This window comes from Musca vetustissima, unplaced genomic scaffold (assembly GCF_032173495.1).
Source record: "Musca vetustissima isolate MV318-11 ecotype Yass unplaced genomic scaffold, APGP_CSIRO_Mvet_v1 utg4398, whole genome shotgun sequence".
In the NCBI taxonomy this organism is placed as follows: Eukaryota; Metazoa; Arthropoda; class Insecta; order Diptera; family Muscidae; genus Musca; species Musca vetustissima.
Window position 1 is genome coordinate 451,220 of NW_026883621.1, and position 21,606 is coordinate 472,825.

The following is a 21,606-nucleotide window of genomic DNA, read 5'->3' on the forward strand; positions in this document are numbered from 1 at the left end:
TGCACAACATATCACATTGGAGCTACAATAATGCGTTATGGTTTTTGTAAAACATATATAGATGTACATAAAACCCCTTTCATGCGAGTTCATGGAATTTCTGCACAAAATAATAAAGGTTTCTCCTAGCGAGATGAAGTTGTGGACAGCACACTGTACTTCGCAGCATACTAATTGGTGTATGCCATGGTTGCTCAACTAAGTCCTGATTTACATTTAGCATATATAATTTTGCACGATTAATTAGCATATATAATTTCTCGATTAATTGTTCATAGATATCAGAATGGTATGTGTATGCATTTTTATTGGTTCAAATATCTATGTAGGTGACATATTTAATTTCGCCCGATTCCATTTGAACTTCCCTTAGTGGATATATATGGTCATGTTTTGACATTGGAATTTTAAGATCGTAACAGAATTTTGCAAACAAAGTTTTTTTTTTTATTTTGGCATTATAGGTTATTGGAGGTTGAAAAAAATCTTCACAGACAATTGTCGATATAGGTACATGTTTTGACATCGCTCCCAAATAAAGACAACTGCATATTTTAATGTTTTCATATTCCTTGGAGCAGTTTGCAACGGATGTTGGCTTTCATCATAGTGGTTACAAAAATTCTCCGGAGAAAGGTGTAAATATAGATTTAGGCATTTTTCATGGCCCCCGACGAATGTAGCTTTTGTATTTTCTCCAGAGGATAAAAAATTCCTGATGGACAATTTATAATAGTAATTTTAGATATAACCATCCCATGGAAATAAATTAGTGCGGCCTAATTAATTGCGATGACATACTTTAACAACTTCCGAATTATAGAAGAGGTGAGCGACGACTTCAAAAATTTTAAATTTACTTATATTTTTGGAATAAATTTCCGAGTCGATTTACACATGACCGGCTGATTCAGTTGGCTTACACTTTTGCCACACAGTCTCCATATGACGGTAACACCCGTAGCACACGTTTACCCCCTATAACAGGACACACCAAATTTCAATATCATATAACATCTACAGTTTTACCATTTTCACAATTTTACCGTTCCTAAAATGTCCTTGCAAAAGCTGGTATAAAATTATTAAATATATAGTCAATGTTTACATTTAAGTAGCCATCTTTTTCAATAAATGCTTGACCCAATTCAAAGGGAATTCACCACTTTAAAGTTATTTTACTTTTTTGTGTAATACAATTATCTAGCCTTAATATCCTTTAACAGTTGAATTTACAACTACATTATGATGCTTATTCTTCTTTGCGTTAGGTAAAGTATATCTCTAGTATATTTTCGGGTAAAAGGTTTTCATTGTCTGGCTGTTCTTAGCAGAAGTGCTCTGCAACGCTAAAGTATCATTGCCATTTACAATATATACTTATGTTCAAACATATGTACCAATGTATGTATATATATGTACATATTCAGCTGTTTGTGTTCGTAAAGCCATATCTAAACCTGCCAAAAGTAGTGCTAACACAAAGGCAAACAAATAATAAAAACTACTAAAAGCAAAAAAGAAAAAAAAAACGTTGCAAATATAACTGTGGTCGCATCTAACATACGTACGGTTAGGTTACTGTTAAGAATTTTATTTTGTGTTCGAAAAGAAAAAAATGAAAGTAATGCCGACAAAAATTCATGATATTTTTTCATTACGTGCAAAATGATATTTTATATATTTCCTTTAGGTGAAAAGTGGTCTGTGTGGCTCAAAAGAATGCCACAACAGATAGGTCACAATTATATTAATGTGAGTTTTAAAGTAGAAATGTAAAGTAACAAATTCTGGGTCATATCATAATCTAAATAATATAACGAAGATGAATTTGTGTCACTGTATATCTACGAATTGAGAATGTTATGTATGACAGGTTCTATTCAGAACCAAATATCGTTAGCGTTAAAAAAATCTACATCCGTTGAAAAAAACCTCACTTAATTCAATTTGGCATATTTTCCTCAATTCTTCTTAAATTCGAATAAATTTATATTTTTTTGAAAGATTTGGTATGTGACATTGTAAATTGTATGTGACATTGTAAAATTAAATTGTAAATGGAACCAGACAAATAGATATGCAGAAAATGATCTATTTAGGTCAAAATTTGGACATAGGTGCCCCATATAAAAAGTACAGTACTTTTTTGATATTTTGAAGGTTTTAGCCAAATTATCCCCTTAATTTTACATTACGGGTTCTTGTAGGGTAAAACACATTTATGCAAAAATGAGTAAAAACGATGTTAAGTTCGATTCGATCAAAGGCACAGCAATTTTGTGAGATTTATCAGTCAATGGGAATAAAAACCAGTAAGGAAAGTAGTAAAGTCGGTCGGGGCCAACTATATAATACCCTTCACCACTATGGGTATATTAAAAAGGACAATAACGTGAAATTGGATGAAATTAAATATGTGATATTTAACTAAACTCAGCACACATCATTCCAGCATAAATTCAGTAAGCTATACCAAATTTCGTGAAAATCGAAAGATATATGTGGAATTAATTGCACTATTTACATTAACACGGACGAAGATATATATGGGAGCTAAATCTAAATCTTGACCGATTTGCACGGAACATCACTCTAGGCTCAATTCACTACGTTTTGCCAAATTTTGTGCAAATCGAAAGATATATAGGGACTTTGGTGCACCATTTACATGAAATCGGAAGAAACTATATATGGCAGCTATATCTAAATCTAAACCGATTTTCACGAAACTTGGCAGACATCACCCTACGCTCAATTCAGTACGTCATGCCAATTTTCGTGCAAATCGAAAAATGTATAGGGACTTTGGTGCACCATTTACATGAAATCGGAAGAAACTATATATGGCAGCTATATCTAAATCTGGACCGATTTTCACGAAACTTGGCAGACATCATTCTGGGCTCAATTCAGTACGTTATACCAGATTTCGTGGAAATAGAGAGATATATAGGGACTTTGGTGCACCATTTACATTAAATCGGACGAAAATATATATAGGAGCTATATCTAAATCTGGACCGATTTTCATGAAACATCACCCTAGGCTCACTTCAGTACGTTATGCCAAATTTCGTGCAAATCGAAAGATATATAGGGACTTTGGTGCACCATTTTCATGAAATCGGACGAAAATATATATGGGAGCTATATCTAAATCTGAACCGATTTTTCTCAATTTCAATAGGGTTCGTCCTTGGGCCAAACAAATGAGCTGTGCCAAATTTCATCCAAATCGGATCATAAATGCGACCTGTATTTTGTTTACAATTTAACACCAACAGACGGACATGCATAAATCGATTCAGAAAGTGATTCTATGCATATTCTCAAAAGGAACCATGGGTCTATCTCCTTTCCTTTTGCCTGTTACAAACATATGCACAAAGACATAATACCCTGTACCACAGTGTGGTGAAGGGTATAAAAATACCAAATCACAGTCAATTCGGAGGAAAACAAGGGTCCAATATCCTAGATTACTGAACCGGGGGATACCGTTATATGGGGGCTACTCTGAAACTGGTGTCAATATTCATAATTTTTGGCACGTATAAGTGTTATTCAATGAATACCTAAAATACCAAATAACAGGCAGTTCGGCTGGAAAACGTGTCTAAAATCCCGTATACTAGGGACACCGTAAAATGGGCTACCCTTAAATTTTGGTCAATATTAATGATTTTTGGCAGGGATATGTGTCATGCAATGTGAACCCAAAGTACTCAAGTACTCAAAGTACAGTCAATCCCTAGAATTCCGAATACTGAGGGGTGCTGTTATATGGAAACCAAACAGAAACTTGGAGTACTAGCAATGTCTGTGCAAAATTTCTGCGCTGAATCTTAAATATCGAGGTGTTGCAAACGGTACCAGAAGAAGTGGACCAATTGGTCCCATCGGATATGATTATAAAATTAATTTTTTTGTACAACGCCATTTTGGTCGTAAACACACACCAAAACTCTTTAAATATCGAGCTGTGGTAGCTTTATATGGGGGCAACCCCATATAAAGCTAAATTTTTGTTTGGAAGACGTTCCTCCCCATAAGAATTCAAACTATGTTGAAAAACTTGTCCAAAATACCGAATATTAAGTGACACCGTTATATTGGCGATATACCAAAACGTGAACATATATATCGAATTTCCAATACCAAAAAGGAATAGTAGTAATATATGTGCAAAATTTTTAAACTCGCCGGTAAGTATTTACGCCTACCAAAAAAAAATGTTAATATACCCTCCATCTCATGACATATACATATTATCACCATAGATGATCGATTGGAAAAATCCTTATACTCCCTATTGATGTTTGTAGACTTGTATTTCTAAGATTGTTTATTATACCCTACACAACTATGTTGTCAGGGTATTATAGCTTTGTGCAGCCCCAAGAGTTTGTAACGCCGCGAAATATTGGTCCTAGACCCACCTTTAAGTATACCGATCGTCATATCTCGACTAGCTGAGTCGATCTAGACATGTGTGTCCGTCCGTCCGTCCGTCTGTCCATTATAATTTGTAAACACGATACAGGCCACAGTTATGGACCAATCTTCACGAAATTTTGCATGTAGGATGGGTTCTGGCCAATGAAGACCCCGGGAAAGATCGGTTAATATTTAGGGGATGAAATGGACCAAATACTAAATTTTTGTCGGTTTTTCTGGTCGCTCCAGAGGCCGCAATTATGGCGCGAACATCGCGAAATTTTACATGTAGAAGGGGATCAGGCCAAAGAATAAGCGTGCCTGTTTTGATAAGGATCGGTCAATATTTAGCGGGTCAAATGGACCCCGACTTTTGTGTGAAAAATTACAAATTTTGTATTCTATTGCCTATATATTTGCCCCTGAAGGACATAGACCCGAGAAGTTGATTGTATATCCAAGAGGAGTGGTTGACCTTTAAATTGATACCAATTACATGGTCGTACGTACTCAGATGTGGGAGTTACACTTAAATATTTACATGTGCTTACGTACTGAGATATTATTTAGTAACCCACTACCACACTAGAGGGCGGAAATATGGCGCTGGTCGCTCTGAAATTTTCCAGTTGTGGTCAAAGACAACGCCTAGTATTTTCGGCGATGATCAGATAATAATTTTGGGATGTAGTGGACTGAAGACTTAATTATACCCAACACAACTATGTTGTCAGGGTATTATAGTTTTGTGCAGCCCCAAGAGTTTGTAACGCCGCGAAATATTGGTCCTAGACCCACCTTTAAGTATACCGATCGTCATATCTTGACTAGATGAGTCGATCTAGACATGTGTGTCCGTCCGTCCGTAAATATTTACAGGTGCTTACATATTCAGATATTATTTAATAACCTATTACCACACTGGAGGGCGGAAATATAGCGCGGATCGCTTTGAAATGTTCCATGAGGTTCCAGTTATGGTCAAGGACAACGCCTAAAATGTTAGGTGATGATCAGATAATAATTTTTCGGATGAAGTGGACCGAAAACTTAATTATTTGTACTTTTCGAGTTGAAAGCCGAACATCAGAACACAACCCACGGTGAAGGGAATCTGGACAAGTATGTAGAGGGGCTGTACTGATTATTAGTAACATTTGCTGACCACTAGCCAGTCAAAAATGTGCAAATATCGCGAAATATTGCCCAATCTCAGAATATAGAACCACAGAAAGTTAGATTTTCATGGAAGTTGTGTAGGGTATCGTATGGTCGGCCCCGTCCGACTATACTGCTCCGCTCACTGGTTTTTTAGATAAATTGCCCAGTTCTCTTGTTGGTCCTGGTTTAAAGTTTCAAATGATTATACCACCTGGAAATTGAGTTCACTGAACGAACATAATATCATTTTAACTCGTTGAAATGTCAACAAGTACATTTCAATTCGATTACATACACTGCATCGTGCGTACCCATGCATTTTTGTACATTAATTCTATAAGATAATTATGTTACAATTAAATGGTTTTAAATAAGTTACTCGCTCATGTATTGATAATCACCAGACATATCAATTATTGAATATATGTTCCTGAAATTTTGTTATGTTCATTAGTATAGGTTTTGTATATCAATTAAAAAATAAATATGTGTATGTATAATATTCAATATATTTCTAATTTAATTAAACTAAATGCAATTTTAACGAAATATACATTCAAAATGTGATATTATGTAGTACCAAAATTATATTTTTATTTTTAATTATTTGTGGACATTCCGAAATACATACATATATGAATTATCAATGTCCAAAAATTAGTTCCGCAACACAATGGCAGAACAAACACAATCCCAATTATAATTATTTTTTCTACACCACAGTTGGATTTTTGTCTTTGTTGTGCATTTGTGTGTAACAAGCGGATGTAAACAAGATGGGTTAACCATGAGCATGTATTTAGAATCATTTTTTATTAATGAAGGCATGTAAACAACGTACAGATCATATTTGCAAATTCAGATGTAATTTCGCAAAGCTCTACGGTATTGACATTTTTATACCCTACACAACTATGTTGTCAAGGTATTATAGCTTTGTGCAGCCCCAAAAGTCTGTAACGCCACGAAATATTGGTCCTAGACCCACACTTAAGTATGAAAAATGACAAAATTTGTATTCTATGGCGTATATATTTGCCCCTGTAGGACCTAGACCCAAAAAGTTGATAGTATGTTCAAGAGGAGTGGTTGACCTTTAAATTGATACCAATTATATGGTCGTATGTACTCAGATGTAGGAGCTACACTTAAATATTTACAGGTGCTTTCGTATTCAGACATTATTTAGTAACCCAAAACCACACTAGAGGGCGGAAATATAGCGCTGATCGCTTTGAAAATTTTCATGAGATTCCAGTTGTGGTCAAGGACAACGCCTATAACTTTCGGTGATGATCAGATAATAATTTTGGGATGAAGTGGAGAGAAAACATAACATTTTGTGTTTTTTTTTTTTTTTGAGTCGATCTATTGGCCACAACTGAAAGCCCAACATCACTACATAACCCACGGTAAAGAGTATCTGGAAAAATATAGCCCTCGTCTACTGAATATTAGTAATATATGTTGACCTTTAGTCAAGAGGGTGCAAATAACGCAAATTTAGATTTTCGTGGAAGTCGTGTAGGGTATTATATGGTCGGCCCCGTCCGGCTATACTGCTCCGCTAACTGGTTTTTGATTTATATCCGTTTCACCCCCAAAGACATTAATGATTTTTCTGGTGTATTTGTAGAATAATTGAGACAGGCGTAATATGTTAACTTGTATAAAAATTAATGTACGAGGGCAGTTCGAAATCTTCTTAGCCTAGCACAAAAAGGGCGGTATAAACAGAAAAAAGTTAAGTGTTTTGGAAATTTCCATCTCTGTTATGAACACAAGTTAAATTTTGCTTCGTTCTGGCAACTCCTTCATTTAGAAAAAGGTTTTCAAAAAGACGCATCCGCAATTTTTTTGCAATGGAAAAATTAGTAATGCGTGATGTCATTAAATATTTAAATAAAAAAGTTTATCGGAACAAGATATTAATAATAATATGGTGAATGTGTTAGGTGATAGTACTCCTTCATATGTAATAGTAAACAAGTGAGCGGAGCTGTATCGTCGGACGGGGCCGACCATACGATACCCTACACAACTACCACGGAACTCTAAGTGCGGCGGATGTTTATTCCGAGCCTGACAATAATTCAACAGCATCTCTTCCTTACACTGGCATATTTTCCGAATATTATAAATATTCAGTAAAGCTCTTATAATTACTTGTTCAGATTCCCTTCACCGCGGGTGTTGTTGTGATGTTCGGCCTATATATTGTCTCCATAAAAACACAAACAATTAAGTTTTCGGTCCACTTCATTCCAATATTATAACCTGATCATCACCGAAAATTATAGGCGTTGTCCTTGACCATAACTGGAACCTCATGAAAAATTTCAAAGCGATCAGCGATATATTTCCGCCCTCTGGTGTGGTAATGAGTTACTAAATAATATATGAATACGTAAGCACCTGTACATATTTAAGTGTAACTCCCGCATTCGAACATACGACAAGATAATTGGTACCAATTTAAAGGCCAACCACTCATCTTTGATACACCATCAAATTCTTGGGTCTATGTCCTTTAGGTGTAAATATATACCCCATAGAATAAAAAATTTGTCATTTTTCAAACAAAAGTCAGGGTCCATTTGAACCGCTAAATATTGACCAATGTTTTTCAAAACAGGAATGCTTATTCTTTGGCCCGATCCCCTTCTCCATGAAAAATTTCGTGATGTTCTGGCCATAATTGCGGCCTCTGGAGCAACCAGAAAACCCGACAAAAAAAGTATTTAGTTCATTTCATCACCTAAATATTAACCGATCTTTACCAAAAACAATAGAAGTCTTCATTGGCCAGAACCCACCCTACATACAAAATTTCGTGAAGATTGGTCCATAAATGTGGCCTGTATCGTGTTTACAAATTATAATGGATAAACGGAAGGACGGACGGACACACATGTCTAGGTCGACTCAGCTAGTCGACATATGACGATCGGTATACTTAAAGGTGGGTCTAGGACCAATATTTCGCGGCGTCACAAACTTTTGGGGCTGCACAAAGCTATATAACCTGATAACATAGTTGTATAGGATATACAAATTGGGTTGCTGAATTTAAATGTGGTCGTACAAGCATTGGCGAGAGGTGGCCTTGTATTTCAATTGCTTACTTAGACCATAATACCAGCTGTTGGCCAACTCTCTTCTCCTCCGGATTCTAAAGCTGATGTTGTTAGTTGTGTTTATGGCGGTGCTGAGGTATATAAAATTTTTCACTACCACGATGCTGATGTTGTCAAGTTCCACTGTTTCTAGTCTATTGGACGCCTTGCGCGTTTATACCATCAACTTGGTCTTATCGCCATTTACTGCCAGTCCCACTTTGGCAGACTCCTTTTCAATTCGTTCAAAGATGGCTATTACCGTTCGCAATGTTCCACCCATTATGTCGATGTCGTCGGCGTAGGCAAGTAACATTTGCTGTTTGGTGTACAGAGTGCCATTTCTGTTCACATTTGCTTCTCGTATGACCTTTTCCAGCAGGATGTTAAACAGGTCAAACGACAAATTTTCACCTTGTCTGAATTCTCGTTCGGTATTGAAGGGCTCCGAGTGGTCCTTTCCGACTTAAACAGCTGAGCTTGTGCCACTCGAAGTTTTCCAGCATAACCTATTAATTTTGTAGGAATGCCGCACGCAGACATTAATTTAAATAGGGCTGTTGAATGCGACTTTATGTGTGTGTTTTCGTGGGTCTTTTCCAGGATTCGTCACAAAGTAAAAATCAAATCTATGATGAATTTATCAGGTCCGGAGGTACTTTGGTAAGGTCCAACAATGTCATTGACTATTGCCTTCAGTCGTTCACACACCACGTTGGATGGCACTTTATATGCGATGGTGTGGAGACTAATTGCTCTGTAGTTGGTACATATCGTCTTGTCTACTCTTTGTGCACGGGACACAGGATGCTGAGGTACTAATCATTGGGCCACTAGCCAAATTGTACTAATCAATTGGTACATGAAACCAGCTGCTTTATTATTCTTCAGGCGATTGATTGCTACTCTCTTGTTGGTTCTAGGGATCTTCTTCGCCGTTACTATTTGATACCAGAAGCATTTCAAAATTCTCCTTCCAGATCCTTAACACGCTGTGTATCTGTCACTAGGTTTCCTTCTCCATCTCTACAGGAGGTGAGATGGAGGAGGGAAGACATTGGTGACAGCACCAAAGTCTTTGGATTGGTGTTTTACTCGTTGGTAAAATTTCGGACTTCAGTTGGACTCCTGTACATTTCGATTTGAAAATACGTGTTTCCTCTCTCGGGAAAATCTCGATAATTTTCACTCGCATTCCAAATTACAGGTTGGAAAACCTAAAATCCCCAAATACCGAACAGTGGAGGGTACCGTTACATGGGGCCTACACCAAAACATGAACTGATATATCCCATTATTCTGCTATTTTACCCGAATTTCGCCGAAAAATTGACATATATAATAATCACTTTTTGTGTATAAGTATATGCCTTGCGGATTATATCAAGACCCTTACGATAAATCTTGGGGTTCTACAAATAGGTATAAATTTTAAAATAAAATAATATTATGAAATATACATTTTAAATTGCGTCTAAATCGCGTAATTCTCAAAATCATTTGATGCGCATGAAGTTTATCTTCCAAACCATATATATTTTGCAAAATTTCATTTGACGGCTAAGATGTGCCACAAAAAATCGTAAAACGCGAATAATTTCCGAAAACTCCATATGCCATTAACGCGCATCCGATTTCGGTGTGCACCCTAAAAAAATACATCGATCTATACCGATTTCAATGTGGTCCATTAAGAACCATCACACTATTTTTGAGATAAATTGGGTACATCTCTCTTTCGGCTGAATTTGTTAAAGTTCTCTTTTCGAAAAAGATCAAAATCCGTATGAGGCCATTTATTGAAGCGGAAATGATCCACAGAAAACGCAAATAAATCTGTGATATTTTCAAAAACATTTTTTGCTCAACTTCGTGTTTTTGGAAGGCCAGTTCCCGCCGTTCTAGTAGATGGATTTTCACGAAGAAGATTTTATATCATCTGAAACGTAAAAAAACCTTATTGATCGCGGGTACCCATATCATTCAGTTGACAGATCTAAAAATTTGGCCCGAAAAATAGGTTTTTTAGAAATTTGATCGCATAAAATTTTCACTATCGGATGATTATTACTATGAAGCTGTGCATACTACATACACAAAATACATATCAAATTACGCAGATTCGCGACCGGGCCGATGGCCGGTAGTACAAAATGAAAAAATTCGCTGTTGCAAACATAAATTTACTGTGAAAAAATTTCATTTCGATTAACGATGATGCGTACGTCCCTGCTCCTCCTTATGGTGAAGGGTATAAAAACGACATATCATGAAGAAAACATTTTATGGATATGCCTGTAGCTTAACGATGATCAACAATTTATTTCAAAATAATTATGAGTAATAACATTAATTTGTGTATATTCTTTACACAGATTTACTTGTCAAACAGTTTTTATAATTTTACATATAAACAATGAACTATAATCTGCATATGATATAACATAATATTTAAAGGGATGAGCTATCCCTTTTTTCGGTAACTCACAATCTCTACAATCCGAATAAAATAAACAATTATATAAAGTTTATATAATTAGGTTTAATTTCTCTGCAAAATTAAAAGCACATTTAAAGCCTAGAACAATTAACAATTTATATAAGCCTTTATATCCTCAGCAAATGAAGCTTGTGTTTATTGAAAGATGGCTGAGGTTTTAACATGTCGGATTTATTCAACTAATCTATGTGTGTGTGTGATTGTGTATTTATGAAGTTGTATTGGGATATTACGAAATAACAAAGTATGTCAGTTGCAAAGGTTGCCAAATATTCTACGAATCGACAGTAAATGAAAATGTTCGATATTATAAATCTCAACATAACGACCTACCCTATGACACATCACATCACTTCAATCCCTGATGTAAGAATCAACATTTATTTGGCCTCCTCAACCAAAGTGGTAATTAGTAACCTTTTGTAGCACAGCACAAATGTGAAACCCCAAATTATACATTCATGTGTACAGAAATGTGTGAGTGTATGTGCGCATGGTTGTGTATTATGTGGTTGAACTTTGTTCCCAAAAATGCTACGTTTTATGACTGCATTAATTACACCCCTTTCATTTCCAACAATTGAATATAGAAAAGTTTTGTCGCAAATTTACTTTTCACCACATAGACTGTCAACCACACCACCATCAACACCAACAACACATGTGATACGAATTTCTAACGAAAAAAAACAAGGAATTAGAGATTGTGTCCTCATTGTGAAGGCAGAAGTTAATAAAATACCCTATTGTAATCCATTTGTAATGGATAATGAAAACCTCACTTTCAACTAAAAAAAAAATAAAAGAGCAAAACTTGAATGGAGCTGACTATATATTATGATACCCTTACTTACACACTTTGGTTACGCATTCAATTTTTAGCTGTTTCCTAGATAATAACTAAAAAAGGTGGTATCCTAATATGAGGATATATTATACCAAAAGTGAGCTTTTAATTCTGAATAATACAATTTCCAAAATCGTAAGAACTGCACATGAATTGAACTACAACCAAATTACGGTTGTCCACCACTCCTGACTGCTTCGCTGACCCCATGCTTTAAATATTGTGAGAATCTCAATATTATTCATCTCACGATATTTTGAGTGTCATTCTCATGGTGGAGGGTATAAAAAGTTCGGCCGGGCCAAACAGATATTCTCAGACATATTGATTGTTATTATCATGTTGGATGGTATAAATAGTTCGGTCAGGCCAAACATCGGATATTTTAGCCACTCTTCCCAACATTTGCTCCCAAACTTATTGGCTGCAGTATAATTCTCTGTGTAGTTGGATCTTTAATTTTAAGTAACTGGTAGGACTTAGTGTTTCTTTCCTATACAGGGTTTATTCATTTTATTTTCCATTTATAAAATCGATCTGCTTCTGAACGAATTAAGATATATGGCCAAAATTTTGCATGGAATTGTCTTTTGACTGCAGGCAGGTCAAATTCGATGATGGGCTATACCGGTCCAGGTTAGTGGTGAAGGGTATCGGCCGACCGACGATATTACTTTTCTTACTGATTTATTTTAAAATAGTTATATGATTTGGTCCGCGTTTTTTGTTTATTCCCATATAGTCGTATTCCACCATAGTAGGGGGAAATGCTGTACTCTAAAGTATGGTATTCTAAGACAATTTCGCTGATTCTGTCATCTGCTGTAGTAATTCTACCATCGGATGATATCGAGACCTACAAAATGTTCCCCTCATATTTAACTTGTTGTTTTTATACCCTCCACCATAGTATGGAGGGTATATTAATTTTGTTTTTCCGTTTGTAACTCATCGGAATAATCATTTCCGACGCTATAAAGTATATATATTCTTGATCAGCGTAAAATTCTATGACGATATAGCCATGTCCGTCTGTCTGTCTGTTGTAATCACTCTAGCGTCTAAACGAATTGAAATAGATCGCCAAAATTTAGCATAGAGTCGTCTTTTGTCTGCAGGCAGGCCAAGTTCGAAGATGGGATTTATCATTCTACGTTTAGGCATAGCTCCCATATAAGGGTACTACCCAATTTTCGGTATTCTGGGGTTCTTGAGCGCGTTTTTCAACCGAATTCGCTGAAATACATTGGGTTCTTTTTGGGTTCCAAATGTATCCACAAAAATTATTAATATATGTCCACTTTTTTGTTAGGTACCTCCTTATGTTCAGTAGTTTGGGGGTTTTGATCGTATTTTTCCGCCGATTTAGCTGTAATTTAGTATTTTGAGTTCTTAATAGGTACCAAATCTCTCCTCAAAAAAATTTTTCGGATAGCCCCCATATAAGGGTAGCCCCAATTTTCGGTATTTTGGGGTTCTTGAGCGCGTTTTTCAACCGATTTTGCTGCAATTTGGTATTTTGTAGTCGTATATGGTAACAAGTCTTCTACCAAAAATATTAATATTCGCCCCTTTTTGGGTTAGTCCCCATATAACCCCCTTTTTTATATTAAAATAGTTATATAGTTTTTTCCGCGTCTTGGGTTTGGTTCTAAGACTGTTGCAATCGTTTCACCTGCGGAGGATATCGAGATAAAAAACTAGAACGTAAAGTTCGATAATTAACTATATATGAACTATAACCCGCATTTAGACCTAGCTCTCTATGAGAGGTACCAAATGGAGTGGACCGATATTCCCCATCTTCCGACGTGAACTACGTTTGAAAGAAATAATAAGATGGCTCATTTTCACCATGTCAAAGTGTATACACCCTCATTAGCCATAAGTCTGAGGGTATAATTATCCATTAAAAATTTCTGAAATTTGTATCATGGTTTACATAATCGATTTGTAGAAAAATCGGTATGAGTCCACTTTTTGGTATTTTCTCTATATTTTCATTTCAAGGACCTGTCAGTATATCTATGGTGAAGGGTATCAAACGCTTTTTCACTTGTTTTTTTAATTGTAGAGTTTATGTTTTTTTCTGTTTGTTCAATTTAACAAATCAATTACAAAAATGCCCATAAGCATATTCAACATCATTAAATATACTAATTATTGTGAAAGTGCCAATATTAATGTAATAAAATACAATTGGATCGAGAGGCTACCACAATTAATCCCAAATATAAAATTACACAACATTTAAATTGATGGTCTGAATATGTTTAGGGAAAAACAAAAATATTTATTAATCTAATGATGCGAATAGTGTTTTTGATTGTAACAAATGAAATTTTTTTGAAATACAATTGTTTTCTGGTCATTGATGTTTGCTCGATTTTGTGGTCGGTGGTCAGTGGTTGGAAAATGCCAAAATAAAACTGACAAAACACACAACAAAAAACACTAATCGATAGCGATTCAAAGAAAATTCTGCAAACAACAACTCACATCGATATACACAAAAATTCGACAATAGCAATCGTCCAATATCAATCTGTCATTTACTTTGTTTTAGTCGGTTTGATTACGTCGGAGGTTTTAGTACGAGTTTCTCATTGATTGCGGTCAATACGTTTGTTGGACGGTCGGTCGGTCGGTGCCTTTGCTAATTAAAAAATAAATTACAAAATCTACTCCTACTCGAACAGCTATAGATCGGCTTTTTGAAAACACACACGAACGCCCTTACTTTCCTACTTACAAATACACGTACACGTCTCACACATACCCACACACACACACTCACGTATCAACAAAGTGAAAATAATCTCGTTCACCTTTTGCAAAATATTTACAGTGAATAGTTTTGAATCAATTCATCAAAATGGTGATTGATATTAAAATGTGCCGTTTCGAAAATGTACCCTGGGGTTTTACACTTGTCGGCGGTGCGGATTTTGAATATCCATTAACGGTGGTGAAGGTTAGAATCTGTACACATATACACTTAGCACCAGCAGCAATAGCAAAACACACGCACGCACACATGCAAACAACTACCACCACCACCCTCTCTACAACTGCATTAATCAATTTATATGAAATTCATCCAAATAACCGTGAAGCACAATTGAGTGGCATCCATATTACAAACACACAACCACAGACAGACAGCCAAACATCCACACCTTGCTATACCCACCTTGCGTGTTATGTTTGTTAAAATTGTGGAAATGTGTCTCTGGATAGATGCTGTGAAAATATTGATCGATCGCAAATGCATCTAATGCATTTTCAATGTTACGTAATTGAGAGATGGTTTGAAGTGAACTTTTTTTTCGAAATAAACAAATACAGCAAATAAAATAAAATAAAATGTGTGTATATTCATATTGCATTTCCTGGTTAACCCTGTGAAATGATATTTACTCAATACAGTTTTAATAGAATGCGGAAATATAATTTCCGTTATTCTTTCCATTAGGCAAAGAGTTAATGGCAATGGTCTTTTGGTGTCGTTTTTGTTTTTGTAGTTTTTTTTTGTTCCCGTAGTTGTTTTTCTCTCTTTAATATAATTTATAACCTCACAAAATGAAATGATAGCAAAAAATCCCATCACAAAAACACTTTTAGAGAAAATGGAAACTAAAAGTAAAATAATAAATAGAGAGATTTTTGGACATTTTTTGTCTCATTCTCATACGAGATATCAAATAGACATTTAAAATTAAATTTAATTTGTAATAAGAAAACCAATAGCGATAGTTACAAATTAAAATGAAATAATGTACATATGCCAATGCACCACACCGTGCTATATTATAATGTGAGTGAAAAACTAATAACGGCCAGTTCAAATTTATGGGTTTACCCAATACCGAGCGCTATTGTAAATGTTGTGAATCGGTTCAAATTTCAATAGGGCTCTGATTTCATGGAAATGAATCACCAATGATTCAGATGGTTCAGATTGTTTACATAGCATGCTGAAGGCAACAATATTTACTGTTCGGTATAATTTGTATGCAAAATTTGAATTCACATCCGCACAAAAAAAAAGGAATTTAGAAAGTATTCAATTCTATAAACAGATTTTTTATTTCATAGAGATTTATTATTTTTAAGGGAATAACAACAAACGTATGTATACATGTAATTATATTATAACCAGTAAGGAAAGATCAAAAGTCGGATCACTGTGGCCGACTATATGGTATCCTTCACCACTTTGGGTACATACAAGAGATGCTCACATGTAAAATATCTTTTAGATAGAATAGACATAGCATCTTTGGATGACCATTGAAATGGAATCGGGCGAAATTAACTGCGTGAAGTAAATATACCAACCTGTAATAAGTTCAATGCGGTATGCAAAATGTTGTCTTAATCAGAAAACATTGACTTCATGGTGCTCCATTTACATAAAATGGGATTAAACTATATATGGGAGCTATATCTAAATCGGACAGACAGACGGTCAAACGGACATGCATAAATCGATTCAGAAAGTGATTCTATGCCAATTCTCAAAAGAAACCATGGGTCTAGCTCTATTATTTTGCCTGTTACAAACATATCGACGCATCCGAAGAATAGTATGCTAAGTCTGAAAAGTGAGTTTTTCAGTAGAAGCTCTCAAAGTATGGAAGTTTCTTATACCTTACGTGCTATGCTAAGTACATTTTTGGTAATAACTTTGGTTTGGATTGACCGATGATTACGAAAATTTCAGTGAATTTAAATTAAGGACCGTAGTATTTAAAAACGTAAAGAACTTTAAAACATGCTAAGTCGACTTAGCATACTATGGTTCGGAGGCGTCGATATGCACAATAACATAATACCCTGTACCACAGTGTAGTGAAGGATATTAAAATAATTTAGAGTAACTTCTGGTAATGTGGACCATGCTTCAAATGTGGACCACCCCCCATATCTAAAAAAATGCTTGAAATATGTCAATGCCGCCTTGATAAATGTTTTCCTAATTAGTGAAAACAAACATCAAACTTGGTTTTTAATAAATAATTGCAATGTTAAAAATTTAGTAGGTGAAAATGTAGCTATCTGATTGTAAAAGTGTGATTTGAAAATTTTTTAGCACGATAGTCGAACGATTTTGTAAAATAGTCGAACATTTTGTTTTTCTCGAATATAAAGAGGTACTGTGGTTTTCTTGTTTTCTTTAACAAAACTACACGTTTATCTGTAATTACTTTCGGTTACTTTTAAATTTTTATTCATTTTTGAAGCCGATAATTATTTTTAAATAAAAATATTCAATGTCGGGTAATGGGGTGGTACCCTTAAATGGGGGCAATTCCAAAACATGGACCCATATATTTTTGCATTCATTGTTACCCAAGAGTGCAATAAATTAAAATTTATCACAATTAATCCACAACCTACCTTTAACTTACTGATCCTCATTACCCACACATACTGGTCCACATTACCCGCCAAGTTATTTTTATTTGCAGTTTAGAGTTTTTTGAAATATAATGCAATAACATTTTTATGGACAAATATATATAATTTTTGACCTGGAATATAATTAGCCAACAAATCTACCATGCTGTGAAAACAATTTGTTTTTATTTTTTACCGTTGTTACGCCCACAATATCAAAAAAAGAAAATGGTGGTCCACATTACCCGAAGTTACTCTATATTCCCCATATTCGAAGTTAGGCTATATTTGGAACAAATATTGTGATGTGCTTAGTTTGGCTAAAATCGGTTACTTACTAGCCCACCAGACAGACGGCTCCAAATAATATTTTGTTGGACAGTTGTTCAGGATCCAAAGACTGAAATCTAGCGCAGTATGTTTGCGATCATTATCCTGTTGAAAGATAAAGTCCCGCGAGATCCCCATTTTGAATGCACTTGCTATACATAAAGTGGAGATATCCAGCTCCAGCTACAGAAAAACAACCCCATTAATGTGGGGATGAGATTATCACGAGAAAAGCTCATATGGTTCTATCTGCAAATTTTAACACATTCGTCCGATATTTTGATTCCCTATACCATATGGTGGAGTATATATTAAATTTGTCATTCTCTTTGCAACACGGCTCGGAATAAAATTCTAGGTTGATATCGATTTACTCATGTCCGTCTGTTGAAATCACAATATAGATCGCAATATTTAAGATAGAGCTCTGGAAATTTACACATACATTGCTAGTACTCCTAGGATGTTTGGTATTGCAAATGGCATATATCGATCCACGTTTTGATGTAGCCTCCATTTTAGAATAATACATATCTGTACCAAAAATTATTAATATGGACCCAAGTTTCAGGGCAGTCCCTATATTATGGTTCCCCATTATTCTGTATTTTGGGTAGCTTAGGCAACCGATGTGCCTCTTATTTCGTATAAAGGGCCTATTTTTTGGTCATATTCCCTTCCCCTGCGTTAAGCTGCGTAATGTTCGTGCCATAATTGCGGGATCTAGAGAGAATACGATTTATAAAAACATTTATTTTTATAATTTTTATTGATTTTTTTTTAACATTGAATCATTTGAAAGAGTCAACAAATTCTTAATTATTTTTGTTTTTTATACGAACTATAGCCTCAAATATTGACCGGTAGATTTAAGCACATTATCACATTGCTGAAGGTAAGGTAAAAATCAGAACAGTGTGCACCAATTGTCACACAGCGTATTGTAGCATGACAACACGTACAAACAACAGCAACAACAAAAAAACAGCAATAAAAAACGTTTCGGTATTTTTATCATCCCGCAAAATGTATTCATAGCAATTTAGCACGCGTTGCATTTAATTGTCATTTAAACGCTTACGCCACAAGATAAACACAAATGAAATCAGAAGACAATCGCCGAACAGAGCTAGCGGGTCATGTTTTGATCGACCACAATAAAATTAAGAAAAAAAAACAAAATACAACAAAAAACGCTAGAACATCTCATTCTTCCCCTCTGACTGACGAAAAGTGTTTTTTGATTGTTTTGAATTTACATGGCAAATGTTTTCTGTTGTCCATTACTCTTGTGTTGGCCACACTAACTAACCAAGGCAGATATGGCGAAGTAAATTCCAAGAAGAAAAAGAAAATAAAACGAAACTTAGAGAAAAGATTTCAATCTTAAGGCAATTCATGAATATGATAATGTGAAGGCGGGCGGGCAACTGACCTTTCAACAGCAGTGATTTTATTTCGCAGTCTTTTATGTTATTTTATTATGTTATTTATTATGCTATTCATACTACAAGTACGTATGTAAAACCCTTATCACCCTGAGAATTAGTTTTTTGCGAATTTGTACGTATCGTGCAGAAGTAGACAAGACAATATCACAGATAACCGATAATATTTAAATGGCGCTACACCTGTCCAATAGTGCGTATTTGAAACCGAATTGCACCTCCGCTAAATATTGATACGTCATAATTCTATTAGCCATGTTTATTCGTTAACCATGCTATATCGTGAAGGTCTTAATTGTGGTCCCTAGAGCAACTAGAAAATCCTCCCAAATATAAACCAATATTTGACAAAAAACGAATCTATATGCAAAATTTCGTGACGAATGAACAGTTGGACAGTTTTATAAATATACTTAAATAACATCTAGTCGACCGGTGGGTTTAGGACTCATATTTCTTGACATTACAAACGCTTAGGCCACAAAAAATTTTCATTGGAAAGTTTGAATTTCTTTAGCATAAAAGTCTTAATTGAGGTTTGGCGTACGACCATGTGTTGTGTTGTTAGCACTGACTTGAGAAATCAATTTGTCAAAAAAAAAAAAAAAAAAACAGTAAGGAAAGTAGTAAAGTCGGACTGCGCCGCTATATGATACCCTTCACCACTTTGGGTATATTGTACATATGTATCCTAACAATTGCATGTCTATGTTCCCTCTTTCTCCAACCTATCCTAACTTTAATTTCATTCGAGCAGATTTAGAGCCGCTTGCGACACATGGGGAAAATTTATGGTAAACGATTTATAGTAAAATTGATACACGCTATTCGGTACGCCGCGTTGTTAAAAATATGATCTATATGTGGGAGCTATATATAAATCTGAACCGATATCCACGAAATTTTATACACATCGCTTTAGACTTAATTCAGTACGCTGTGCCAAATTTCGTGCAAATTGATATATAGGGACGTTGGTGCACCATTTACATAACATCTGACGAACGTATATATGGGAGCTATATTAAAATCTAGACCGATTTTCCCGAAACTCACAACTCATAATTTTAGACTCATTTTAGTACGCTAAGCCAAATTTTGTGCAAATCGAAGCATATAAAGGGACTTTGGTGCACTATTTACCTAAAATTGGACGAAAATATATATGGGAGCTATATCTAAATCTGAGCCGATTTTTACAAAATTTAACACACATCGTTCTAGACTTAATTCAGTACGCTATGCCAAATTTCGTGCAAATCGAAGTATATGTAGGGACTTTGGTACACCATTTACCTTAAATCGGACGAAAATATATATGGGAGCTATATCCAAACCTGAACCGATTTTCAGGAAACTTGACACACATCATTCTAGACCTAATTCATTACGCTATGCCAAATTTCGTACAAATCGAAAGATATATAGGGACTTTGGTACACCATTTACCTTAAATCGGACGAAAATATATATGGGAGCTAATCCAAATCTGAACCGATTTTCACGAAACTTTGCACACATCATTCTAGACCTAATACATTAAGCTGCGCCAAATTTCGTGCAAATCGAAAGATATATAGGGACCGTTTACATTAAATCGGACGAAAATATATATGGGAGCTATATCCAAATCTAAACCGATTTTTCCCAGTTTCAATAGGCTTGGGCCAAATAAGTGACCTATGCCAAATTTCATCCAATTCGGATTATAAATGCGACCTGTACTTTGTTTACAATTTACATCGACAGACAGACGGACGGACGGACATGCATAAATCTCAAAAGTAACCATTCTCAAAAGTAACCATGTGTCTATCTCGTTTCCTTTTGCCTGTTACAAACATATGCATAAAGACATAATACCCTGTACCACTGAGTGGTGAAGGGTATAAAAGGATTTAACTCGTGAACATTTTCATAATTTCGCAGTAAATTATCACGACAAGTGTATGTACTGGTTTAATAAATGCACACAACGGTCGTCGTTATTGATTTTGGACTTGCAATAAGTGTCGAAAATCAATAACGAAGACGAAAATCAATAACAGAATTGGCTATGCATATTAATATTGATCGAAGTTTCAGGATATACCCCATACAGTCCCCATATAACGGTACCCACCAGCATTTAGGATTTTGGGGATTTGGACACGTTTTCCAACCAAGCTTTCACTATACAGTGGAACAGGGTATTATGTCTCTGTGCATATGTTTGTAACAGGCAAAAGGAAACGAGATAGACACATGGTTCCTTTTGAGAATATGTATAGAATCACTTTCTGGGTTGATTTTTGCATGTCCGTCTGTCCATGTATTCCTGTGAACAAAGTACAGATCGCATTTATGATCCGATTTATATAA

General features: G+C 35.2%; 1 protein-coding gene across 1 annotated transcript in view; it reads left to right on the plus strand.

Annotated features, from left to right (window-relative positions):
- Positions 1-14,585: 14,585 nt before the first annotated feature.
- Positions 14,586-21,606, plus strand: part of LOC133330540 (titin) — a 31,893-nt gene continuing 24,872 nt past the window's right edge. The window contains exons 1-2 of the mRNA XM_061538977.1: positions 14,586-14,699; positions 14,920-15,038. Coding sequence (XP_061394961.1) covers positions 14,940-15,038 — 99 coding nt within the window. The 5' untranslated portion in view covers positions 14,586-14,699; positions 14,920-14,939. The remainder of the gene's footprint in view (positions 14,700-14,919; positions 15,039-21,606) is intronic.